The sequence below is a fragment of the Cryptomeria japonica genome, chromosome 2, assembly GCF_030272615.1.
Source record: "Cryptomeria japonica chromosome 2, Sugi_1.0, whole genome shotgun sequence".
Classification (NCBI taxonomy): Eukaryota; Viridiplantae; Streptophyta; class Pinopsida; order Cupressales; family Cupressaceae; genus Cryptomeria; species Cryptomeria japonica.
This window is the reverse complement of record NC_081406.1, coordinates 529518493-529531416: the sequence shown is the minus strand read 5'-3', so window position 1 is coordinate 529531416 and position 12924 is coordinate 529518493. Positions and strand designations below refer to the sequence as shown.

Genomic DNA, 12924 nt, shown 5'->3' with positions numbered 1-12924 from the left:
ATTAATAGGGATTATTGTATAGTAGATTATTGTGAAAGAATGGGATCTCTCAATCCATTGAAAATTTATTTGATTTATTGGGCGGTAATTTTAGGCTTACTTAAACCTTTAAGTCTTATTATTATGATTGATCCAAAATCGCCAAAAGTATGAACTAATTGCCAGTAACTCTATAATTAATTATTCTCACGATAGGAGTAAACACTTCTTCATTTTGTATGTAAATGACACTATTTTTGCATCACTTTTATATTAATTTGCATTCATTATCTTCATGCAATTGCACGTAAGTTCATAATTACCATTATCATGCCAATACATGTATTAATTTGTTTAGTTGTAGAAGAATGGTATCTCTCTTTATCAAATAGTATTTAAGTGTCATCAAAGTTTGCAATGTCTAAGTTATGTGCATTCATTTCATGATTATATTTCAAGCATGATGTTTTCATAAGCTCTTAGTTAAGAAAACTAAACAAAGGAAGTTGGAAAACCAAAACTTAGCAGCGTTCGATATATACAGTGCCTCTGGGTCATGCTTACGGGTAATGTTATCGTGTTGAACTACTGCACTTAACACCTAATAAAGCTGCATCAACGACGTCTGTGGCATCGTCCCTATAAATCGTCAGGGAGTAATAAGGGACACTTGGAAGTTAAAATCCAAGGGGAGGGTAATCCCCCTTGGATCGACAATTTAATAAGATAATCCTTAAATGATTTTTCATCTGTTGAGTTAAACCATAGTAAACCCCATTAGGATTGGTTGAATGAAATGCTTTTTATGAAATTGATTTATCTTGAAGAAATATTGGTGATTGGCAATTTGGTCAAGGGTGACGCTCATGATAGGTGTTAGGATGTAGTTGTTAGGCCACAAACAATAGGCCATCTTGAGCCTTTGTTTAAGTACTACCATCGTGGGTAGCAACCACAGAGAAACTGTCTGGGACATTGACCCTAGAAAGGGTTGCGTACCCACAAATCAGTTTACATCAAACCATAGAATAGAAAATAGAACTACATACTTTACGCCTTGATCCCATGCTGAAGCGGGTATGTAGGCAGTCTTGGGACAGAGTTGTCCCTCGTACTCAGGCGTTCGTGGGTGGGGTCTAGGCTTGGTATAGAAAGGTTGAGTAAGAATCCTATTTTGAAAGATAAGATAATTAAATTGGAAAAAAGTAATTCAATGCATACTCGGAAGGAATCCCATATGGATTCGCTTTACTTCCTGAGGCTTTAAGCCAAATTCCGAGGTGGAACTCAAGCTTGTATTATGTTATTAATTACTCCTAAGGATAGCGACCTCGGTGCACTTTTGTTAAAAGAGTGTAGTACTTATTGAGTGACTCAGGACCCAAATGGTCCCGATGAGTCTAAGTCTCTGGCCAGAGCATCTCCTATCCTGTTTGGATAGATGCCTACCCCATATGGGTAGATGCCTATCCCATGTTGGATAGATGAAATCTTATGTCTCGTATGGACAATTGCCTAACCTGTATGGTTAGATGCTCATCCCGGATGGATGAATGCCTAATCCTAATGGAAGGATGCCCAGAGTATGCAATTGAATAAAACACAATGATTAAATTAAACACACACACACAAAAAAAGAATACTCAATTTTGTTGAATTAATTATGGTGGGTTATTACAATCTTTGTCTTATATAGGATGTGTCCTTCTTGAAACTAGACTTGGTCTTCATCTTATCAATCTAATCAATCCTATCAATCCCATCAATCCTATCAGTCTTATCATTCAGTCAATCTACAAATCACTCTAGCCATTTCTTCTATCTAATTAAACCCATTTATGTCATCATCTAACCATTCTTATATCTAACATTCTTCTTATTTTGAGAGATCATTCATGCCTTTAATGCATAAACAATCTCTTGAGGGGGCATCCTACCTCCGTTGTTGAGGCATACTAGGGCATGATATTTCATTTTCTTTGAAACAACGTCGTTTCGACATTTTCTCAAAGAGGGGTAAATGTAGACTCGTAAAAATGTCTCATTAATCGTACACTAATTATTCGTCTAATTAATTAAGTAATTCTTTAATTTATTTAATCATATTTCTTCTCAATTGACTTAATCATCACCTTCTACAAATACTAACTATCTAAGTTCCATTTCTTAATCAATTAATCATTTAAACCTTTCTTCAAATATTAATTAAATATTAAATATTTAATTACTTATGATTTATTCCTTAATTAAATAATCTTTATTATTAATTAATTGCATTTCCAATGATTAAATAATTTCATTTAAATTATTTAATTAATTAATTTATTTATCCAATTCCCCAAATTTGAATTTCACTTAATTTCACCTAATTCCAATTTCTCAAATTTGAATTTCTCCATATTTGAATTTCATCAAATTTCAGCCGAATGTGCATTTGAATTTCAACGTTTGAAAATCAAAATTCAAATTCAAATCAAAATAAAAATGAATTTCAATTTCAAAATCCTACATCACATGTTGAAATCCTAACTGATTCATCAAATCAGTTAACTTAGTTAACTCTTCAATCTCCCCTTTTCACTCTCAATCACCTTTTTTGACTAGTCAATCAGATCAGTCATCTCCCTAATCAATTTAGTCCACTGGTCAATCAATTGAGTCAACTATTCAATCAATTCAGTCATCTAATTAAGTCAACTATCTAATCAATTGAGTTAACAGATCAATCTATCATGTTACAAATCAATCAATCCACTTAACTGGTCAATCAAAATCAGTTATCTATCAATCAACACTTGAGTTCTATTTCCCACCCCATCTCACCCGAAAATATATAAAAGCAAGGCTTATTTCTCAATTTCAATCTAGAATCATGATCTTCGAAATAATTATGTCCATCTTATGTAGGAACCCCAGTGCAACACCTGAGAGCCACCTATCACACAATTTGGAGAAGAGTAATGGAAGCCTATTTGGATCAATTGAGGGATTTTCACTATGCCATTTTGATAATCAATTGATTTGATGTTATTTCATTATCATTTAGGAGTTATTTTAATTAGATTAGAGTTCTTGTGATTCGCTCTTATATATTTGATTAACTATGACCAGTTTTACCCCTGAAAATAACCATCGTATCATTGCAATTGAAATTTCATTTAAATTTCACAAGACAATTAAAATAACTTTATTTACTCAAATTATATGGTCAACCATTCTAGGTCATCATTTGATTGCAATCATATTATCATCACATTATCGATTTTCACCTATAAGCATATGTAATTGTAAAAAGCATATATAACCACTTTTCTCATGTAATATAATCGAATTAGGGTCTAGTACTATGACACATATCTAAATAATAGGCTCATATAATGATATTGATTATTTTCAAATGACATGAAATAATGAGTGAATAGAGAAAAGAATCATCTTATTTGTGGATGCATATTATTTTTAGGTCTCATATCAATAAAAACCTAGTTAGAGATAGATCACAAACAAGTAATAAATTTTGTTTTTACAATTTCAAATAGATTCACCTACACTGTGGGGGCTAGGAGCTTAGGCTTGAGAATCCATCAGTACAATGACCCTTTATGGTAACATTCTCAATGTTTTGGGTGTCATAGAATTATTTTCTTAAATTTGAGAGACTTGCATTGTCAAATTGTGATTATAGAAGAAGCTTAAAATATATCTAAAATGACTTTAAAACACTCTTAAAATAAATAATAAAATAATAAAAATACACAATAAAAAGTTAGATAAGAAACTTCCATTTGTATACATACATACATACTAAAAACATTTTATTTTAAGTTTATTTTTCCAAAGCCTTCATGTTTCTTATAGAATAACTCACAGAACTCACTATCATGATATTCTTTGCAACATGAAATATAAGTGACCTGCAATGTTAGGACATATTGAGAACATGCTATAGTGATATATTTGAGTAATTTATTTTTCTAAAGCCTTCATGTTTCTTATAGAATAACTCGCAGAACTCACTATCATTATATTCTTTGCAACATGAAATATAAGTGACCTACAATGTTAGGACATATTGAGAACATGCTACAGTGATATATTTGAGTAATTTATTTTTCCAAAGCCTTCATGTTTCTTATAGAATAACTCGCAGAACTCACTATCATTATATTCTTTGCAACATGAAATATAAGTGACCTGCAATGTTAGGACATATTGAGAACATGTTATAGTGATATATTTGAGTAATAAAAATTTAGTATGGTCCTTATTTTAGTTTAGTCTATAGTACCTAATTATAACTGCATTTTCATTATGCAGTTGTATTGCAAATAAAACTATGTTTCAATTTTCTTTATCTTTTTTAACAACAAGCATTAGAGGTATCTGCTATGTCAAGGCTATTGGGACTTTATTTTTTGGGGCTCTCTCTTCTCCATTTTTTTGGTTAGAATGTTGTTCATTCTCAACTTGAAACTGTAAACCTTTCAAATCTTCACTATTTCCTTCAAGATCATGCAATTGAGAATCATGAAGTTGTGTTTCTGTTTCTTTTGAAATAGTATTATCCTTTGATTTTCCCCATAGTACAGCATATAGTCCCACTACAATCACTACTCCTCCCATAACACTGCATTCACATAGTACTTGTATGAGTTCTAAGTGAGATTGTATTCAAGGCTCAAGGATAAAAAATCAAGGCTAAAATAAATAGCTCACTAGTAGAAAAACATTAGCATACCTTCCCAAATAAAGTGTCTCAGCAAGTATAAATGATCCCATAATTGCCACAATAATGAGCCTTAATGGAGAAAATGCAGTGACAAATACAGTCCCTTTTAATCGCATGCCATAACCTTGCAAATAGTATGTCATTCCTGATGCTAATACTCCCTGCAATGAAAAATGTCATCTTTTAAAAATATTTTTATAAAAGGAACCTTTAAATAGAAAACATCTTCCCTTAGTTAAAATAGTGTTCTATATTTGTACTATTTGAAGCATGCCTCTCAAAGAATAATTTTTAAAAAAATAGAGAGAAGAGTTATGTGTAAGAATACAAAACCATTACTCTATAGAAATGTCTAGATATGTTCAATTGTACATAGACATTTTGACTCAAGAAAAAAGAAAAAATTAGACGAAAATTGATAACAAAAGAGATGCATGAAATTACTGACTATTTAAAAATAGGTTTTTTTTTGGTTAAATAAATATGTAAAGTTTGGTTTAAATAAAAAAGAGGTATAAAAGAAAATTTCTTAATTAAGTTTTTGTTACCAATAATAAAAATAGAGAACTAGTAAATTATGAAAAAAATAAAATAATTAATATTTTATTTGACATATATTATCTAAGTATAAGGAAGAACCATTTATTAGAAATTAAAAATTTAAATGATTTATAATCTCATTGGTGATTTATTGATTAATAATAAGTATAAGAAATTAAAAAATATCTTACCATAAAATATTTATGTAATTTTTTGATAAATTATTATTATATTATACTCATATAATTTGAAGATTCCTAAAATTTGAATAAAACTAATTTATTTTATTTTGAATAATGTTTTAGTTATAAATAAATATTTTAAAGTCATATTTATAAGAATGAATATTAAGAAAAGTAATATTTTCATTTTAAATAAAGAAAGTATTAAATTTAACTATTAAACTTACAATATATATAACCGTTACAAGGTTCATATTGCACTTCAAAGTCCATTTTGAAAGATCTCTCATAAATATGAAAGTTACTATGGTTGACTCTATTGCTCCCACCAAACAAATTAAGGTGGTAATTGAAAGTTGAGCCTCATATCTCTTCACAACTTTGGTCTGCACATCAATAAACAAATCATTATTATATGAAATTTTTATTATTGCATTTCCAATCAAATTTAATAAATACCACCTGAAGAATATAAAATGTAGTAGAGCATAGACATGTAGCAAGTAACATAAGTGAACCCTTAATCCAGTCTTTATCCTCCATATGTGTAGGTGTCAGTTGCTTCTTTCCCTTAGAATGGATATGTGGAGTCCACAACATATGAAGAATTGGGCCTTTGTAGAAGATGAGGAGCAAAGCACCACCCACACAAACTATTGTGCCCATTATCTTTGCTTGGCTATGGACATCTTTTGGCCTCACTTTCTCCATTCTAGAAAAACAATAAAAGTTTAGAATAAGAATGAAAAATTATTACAATTAGAATTCTTACAAAGTTATCATTATTAATTATATTATTATGAAATCATTTTTATATACTTTTAAATAATAATTTTTTATTCATGGTGAATTATGTGAAATTTCTAAGTTTTGTTTCATTTCAAATTGATTTATCAACATAAATAAATTCAAATATTCAAGATTAAAAATTAATTTTAGTCAAAATATATGTTTTAATAGAATAGTGGTGATTCAAAACTAGTGGTGATGGTCAAGGTGGGGATGGTGCGGGTGTTGGTGCTTCATTTGGGGTAGGTGTGAGTGGCAATAGAATGGAGAGTGGCTTGAAGGTGGGGTTTGAGGATGAAGATGTATGGTTTTAGGGTTTAGCTAATGGTATTTAGTCTCTACATGGTTTGTATAAATTAAAGTATTGTAATTTATTTGATATTTGTGTTAGTCTTTCTGTCTTTACAAGGTAAGTGTAAGTGGAAAACAATAATGACAAGATTGTTGTGGAGATCCTTGAGAGTTCCATCTCTACATCCCTTCTACTTGGGGGGATAAAAAATTCTAGGCCTTATGGTTTCCTTCAAGCCTCACTTGAATATCAAGGTAGACCCCAATAGATGGGCTTCTTTATTAGGCCCTAAACCTAGAGGCAAAATCTATTTCTCTAAGGTCAAGGTATATGTGTATCCTTTCTTAGGAAAAATATCTATCTCAATATTGAATGGTATATAATCAAGAAAAATGTGGCTAAAATGAAACTACACTTAGCTAGTAAGTTTCTAGTCCCTAGTTCTGACATTGAATCTTTCAAAGCTTGGGTAGGAAAAATGGTGTATGAAAGGTCATATAGAGATAGCAACTCTTTAAAAAAGTTATTTACCTTTGACATATACCAATGATAAATACCTTTGAAACATTGTTGGTGGGCGTAAAATAGGGTTCTCAGGTTTTTATACTTCCAAGAATTCCTTCTCCATGGCTGTAGTTTATAAGGGGTTGGCTAGTGTCACTGGCCAACTCATTTTTGTTGACTCTATGACTCTTTTATGGAAGTGTGTGGTTTTTTTTATCATATTTTTGTTTGTGTGGATCAAGTGGGCAATCCCCCCTCTTCCATCAAAATTCATTATACAATGGGGGTGTGAAACAAGTGGTTGAATACAACTCCATACCATTTGCATGCTTTGACTGTAAGATGTTGGGACACTAGGCAAAAAAGTGTCCTTATTTGGTTTCCAACCATGGTAAATTCATGAGGGGAAAGGGTCCTAATATGTAGAGTGTTGGGCCCCTAGCCAAGACATATGATGAGTTTTTGACAGTTCCAAGGGGTGGTGTTACTTTGGACAAAAAAATAAATCTTGACCTTGCCCCTAGTATGGGACAACCTTCCTTTTTAATTTTTCTTTTTCTTGTTTTTAGTTTTTGAGTTAGAGGGTGATTCTATCCAGAAGGTGCTAGATTCCCCTTCCATTGGCTTGTCTATCCCTAGGCCTTTGAAGGTCATTGAGGTATTTTTCTTCAAGGACAACTCTATATGTTTGGGTGGGAATTAGTTATCAGATCCCAAAGCTTATCATCAAGAAAGGACTTCTTATATAATTTTTGTCAAGGATTCATAGAAGTAGGAAGATGATGGAAAGAACTATAGTGTGAAGGAGAAAGAAAAGTGAAATGAGGAAGTTGTTTCTCTTCCTTTAGTTAATTTTTCAGAGTTCTAAGATCATATTGTAAGAAGACATGGGCATAAGGGACTCTAAAATCAATTTGAAGCCCTACCATTCTAGGGACCTTAGTTTGTTGGTGTAGGAGGCTCCTACCATTTCCCTCTCAAAATTGTGTTTGATCCTAGTATGGATCTCACCTAGGACAAATATAAAAATCCAAATGAATAAAATAACCCTAAGGAGAGTAATACAAACACCCATTCTTCCCCCCTCTGGGAGGATTCCACACTAAGAGAAGGAGAAAAACTAATTGTGGAGTAGAGGCTAAAGGTCCAGGAAGATATCATTCTATTGTATCTATAGATAGAGATGGTAAAAGAGAGGTGTTTTGTAGGGTTTAGAAGATGATTTTGGAAATAGTCTCAAAGGTCATTCCCCTTATTCAAAATGAAGATCATATCCTAGAATGTTGGGGGGAGGGTGGTGAAATAATTCTCACAAGAATAACCTCTTATCAAACTTTATACAAGATCACAATTTAGGTATCCTTCTAGATCAAGAGACTAACATGTAGATCAATAAATTGAGTTCTTTGAAGAATAAGTTCTTTGAAGATTTCAATCTTCATGTATTTAGTGTGGATGGTGTATCTGGTAGGGTAGAATCCTAGATTGATTAGGTGGGTTTACCTATAGGAGGAACCTCTTCACATTGATACAAAATTCACCCATCTAGTAGATAAATCATCTTGGATCATATCTAATATCTACTCTCCAAACAATAAGAAGGATAAAAGATCTTTGTAGGATAATCTTGGTTTATTTTTTCTATCTTCTCTAATTGTAAATGGATTTTTATGGGGTATTTTATCATCCATCTCTAAGCCAATAAAAAAATTGAGGTTTTTCAAGTTGATCTAGATAGTAGGTCCAATCTCATGAACCTCAGGGTAGAAAAGTTTACATGGATGAATAGAAGGGGTTGAGACTTTATCATCTAGGTTAGACTCAATCAAGATCTTATATCTCCTGACTAAATGTCCTCTTTTTTCTCCCCCACTTCCATATCTCCTCCTTTTGTGCAGAGATTCTAAGAAAAGGAAAAAGTTCTATTATCTATTTTAAAAAATATGGACCTTCCATTTGGACCTACAGAATAATATCCATGATTGGTGGTAGATTGAGGTGGATGGAACAACCACATTCAAATTGGTCAATAATATTTATTTTGTGAAGTTCAAAATTTTCTTGTAGGATAAAACAAATCTTGTAGGCACATCTTCAAGAAAAAGACTATTTCTGAGAGCAATCTAAATTTCATTCAAAATGATATTCAATAGTGTGGGGGGGATGAAGACTTGTTGGCTCAGGAAAGTTCTCTTTTGGTGGAACTTTTCTCCCTTATATCCAAGGGAGAATATTTTTTGAGGAAAAGATATAGAATCACTTCGAAGCAAAAAGAAGATTGTAACTCTAAATTACCCCCTTTCTCAACTTTAAAGCATAGGTCTATCAAATGTATCATCTTAATAAAATTTAATGAATTGGAGTTATTGGAGGATGAGGATATCAAGGGAATTTCCAATTATTTAATTTAGAAGCTCTTGTCTAAGGACTTGAATTCCAACCTGATGGATGAAGAGGAGGTTTTGGATGCGATCTCAACTATCCTTAAAAATGAGGATAATAAATTATTAGCTAAAATCCCTTTTTTTGGAGGAGATTAGACTGACCATATTTTTATTTGAATGATCCAAAGGTATTTTCCTAGATGGGTTCCCTTATTTCTTCTTCCAAATCTTTTGAGATACTGTGACCAAAGACCTAGTTGCAATGGCTAAAGAATTATTTGGTAGTATTAAATTGATGATAGAACTTAATGCCTCTTTCATTGTGCTAGTTCCCCAAAACTCAAGATCTACCTCTATGGCATATTTTAAACCTAAAATTCTATACAATTAAATTTATTAAACCTTTTCTATCATATTTTCCAACAAGATTTAGGCCCTCTTGTTTTGTCTAATTACAACCCATTAAAGTGGATTTATTTGAGGTAGGCATATTTAGGACTCTAACATTGTTATTTATGAAGGCATCCATTTGCTTTTAGTTAATCAAAAGGTTGGTTTCTCCTAAAGCTACATCTTGTTAAGGCCTATGATAGGGTGGATTGGGGCTTCCTTTGGAAAGTGTTGTTTAAGTTTCTCAGTAATAATATTGAAGTCATTATCTACATGGTCTTGACCATTATGTTCTTTGTTCTTTTCAATTGATCACCTTTTGGTGTTTTAAGGGCTCTAGAGGGCTACAATAGGGGGGCCTATTTCTCCCTTCTTGTTTATCATTATGGATGAAACCCTAGGGCATCTAATGGAAAAGGTGGTGTTCTCAGGAACCTTACAAAGTGTGAGTCCCTCTTTGGTCGTCCCTACTCCCACCAAAAGTTTTTTAGTTATACAATGATTTTAGGGGAGGCATTGGTTAAGGAAGCTAAGGATTTTAAGTATGTTATAAGGTGCTATAAAATGACCTTAGGCCAAATAATTAATTTCTCTAAAAGATTCATTCTTTTTCTTAACAAGCTTATAATTTATCAACAAAGGACCGTGAATACTCTCCAAAGCCTGATTGGGGCTGTCCTAGGTAAGTATCTTTGTCTCCTCTTTTATACAAGAAGATTCTAGATTCCTTTTTGTTGGAATTAGTGGATAATTTTTTTTCGAAGCTAGCCTCGTGGAAGGGGGTCTTAATCAAACAAGTAAGATTCAACTAATCAAAGCTTCACTACAAAATATTTCCATATTTTTAATGAGCTTTTTTTAAATTCCTACTATATTTGCATATGAAATATGTCATAATTAAATAGATCAAATTATGACATAAGATTTTTGTGGCATGGGTTTGAAGATAAGAAAAGGATCTATAATGATTGCTTACCAATATGTTGAATACTAATATCTATAATTCTTTCTTGATAATAATTGGGAACTCATAAAATCTTAGCCTTTATGAATGATAAAAGATTGCTTTATATAGGGTTCACAAGGTATTTTCAAATTTGGCCAACAACCAATAGTCAAATCAAAATATCGATACCACATTACAAATAATGGAGGCCGACACTCACACACATTTGAATTTGGGTCCTTTTTAGAGAGACTAGGTGTCTAGGCACTTTAGTTCACTAAATAATGGACAAGCAATAGGGCTGGCAAAGTATTGGTATTTAGAACATAGGACTTGGTCTCAAAATTAGCATATGATGACAGTTGAGTTGCGGATTTAACAATTAAATACATGACAAGATAGATCCCAATAGGCTTAAAATAATAGGAGAATAAACACTAAAGCAAGGGACCATATAGGGTGTAACATTATAAAGGGATACAATTATTACACTACAATAATATTTATTGTATAACCTAAGATTTCATAACCCATCATATTACAAAAATAACACTAGTATGGTAGTGCCCTTTAAAATTCAAGAGCTAGGTCCAAGTAACCTAATAGGAGTGTATCCTAATGGTATGGAAAATTAATTTGGTAATCTGTATGGATAAAATATCTTTAACATATCTATTGTTGGCAATTGACACTCTATTGGTTGGTTTCATTATGTTTTCATTGATAGCAACATGTTTTTGGGTTCCGACTTCATATGGTATACTTACAGGCACTTCACAGACTCTACATCGGCACTAGCACTGGCAGCGACACTGACATGATAGAAGATTTCTTTGATCACCAACAATGCAGGCCGGCATGGTATGGTAAAGGATATTGGTATTGTAGGCCGACACATCTTGGATCCGGCATCGACAACTTGTTTTAATACTTATTCATTTATGTTATATGATCAACATGTAAATGTAATATTATATATATCCTTGTAAGCTGACATAAGGCATTAATTTGTATAGGGTATATAGGGGAGATTGATTAGATCATTTTGCATGAATGGGGAATTAGAGATATACATATGGAATGGATATATGGATGTGATGTAATGCGAAATATATCAGAGAAACTATATATGTGAGGAATTCATTGTAAGGGTTATTCGGGTACTGAGGTTTAGGGTTTTTGACCGGAATTGTATTCTAGAATAGGAGATGTTATACTAAGCACTTCACACTTCTCTAAATTGTTGTCTGGATTGTTATGTAGTCAGTGAGGCTCCTTTTGTGATGAGTAGTGTGCTCTAGGTTGTAAGCCTTCCTACAAGTACAGGCCCATCATATATTGTAATATCTCTCCATATGACCAGTGAATTGATATTGTGGGTCACAAATCCCACCGTGGGTTTTCCTCTTTGAGGTTTTCCACATATAAATTTGTGTGTTATGGTTCTCATTTATGTGTTTGGCTTATTGGTTGCATTACTTCTTTCAATTTTGTTTATACTGGTATACCAGTTGGTGTATGTATGTTTTGTTAAGGCTAAAATCTTCTATTCCGATATAACACTGATTCACCTAGTATCAAAGCCTTGTGCCTTGGAGGAAGTTTAACAGCTTGAGGAAGATCCTGAAATCGGAATCATTGAATATGGTTTTGGAGAAGCAGCTTGAGATGGCACTTGAAGATTATGATGCTGAAAGATTGAAGAACTTAAAGCTACAAGATGAGTTGAATTCTACTAAATAATTTATTCTTTTCCTACAAGAGAGACTTTCATCTGTTCAAGCTAGGAGAAAGGAACTTTTGCAAAATCAGGATGATGAAGATGCACTTAAGGAACAATGTCAGAAATTGAGTCAGGAGAACATGGTTATGAAGAATGAAATGCAAACTATGACTATGAGACTGTCCAAGGATATTGAGGAGAAAAAGAAAAAGGAAGAAAATCTTGTTGTATCCCTAAAGAACAAATTTGAAGAATGTGGTAGGTTGACTAATGAAAATGAGATATTAACTTCTAATTTGGTACAATCCCGTAGCAATGAGCAAGAGATTGAGATACAAATGATAGTACTAAGAGATGACTTAAGTGTTGCAAGTGAGTACAAAGAAAAATTCAAGATCAGCTCAACACAACTTGATGAGTTACTGAAGAGACAGAGGTAGATTGGAGATTCTAGTGGACTTGGATT

The 12924-nt window shown here is 32.3% G+C and overlaps 1 protein-coding gene across 1 annotated transcript in view; it reads right to left on the bottom strand.

Annotated features, from left to right (window-relative positions):
* Nucleotides 1-4189: 4189 nt before the first annotated feature.
* Nucleotides 4190-12924, bottom strand: part of LOC131052182 (WAT1-related protein At5g07050) — a 30207-nt gene continuing 21472 nt past the window's right edge. The window contains exons 4-7 of the mRNA XM_057986799.2: nt 5893-6142; nt 5658-5816; nt 4718-4869; nt 4190-4606 (exon numbers count right to left, since the gene is read on the bottom strand). Of these exons, the coding sequence (XP_057842782.1) occupies nt 4366-4606; nt 4718-4869; nt 5658-5816; nt 5893-6142 (802 nt within the window). The 3' untranslated portion in view covers nt 4190-4365. The remainder of the gene's footprint in view (nt 4607-4717; nt 4870-5657; nt 5817-5892; nt 6143-12924) is intronic.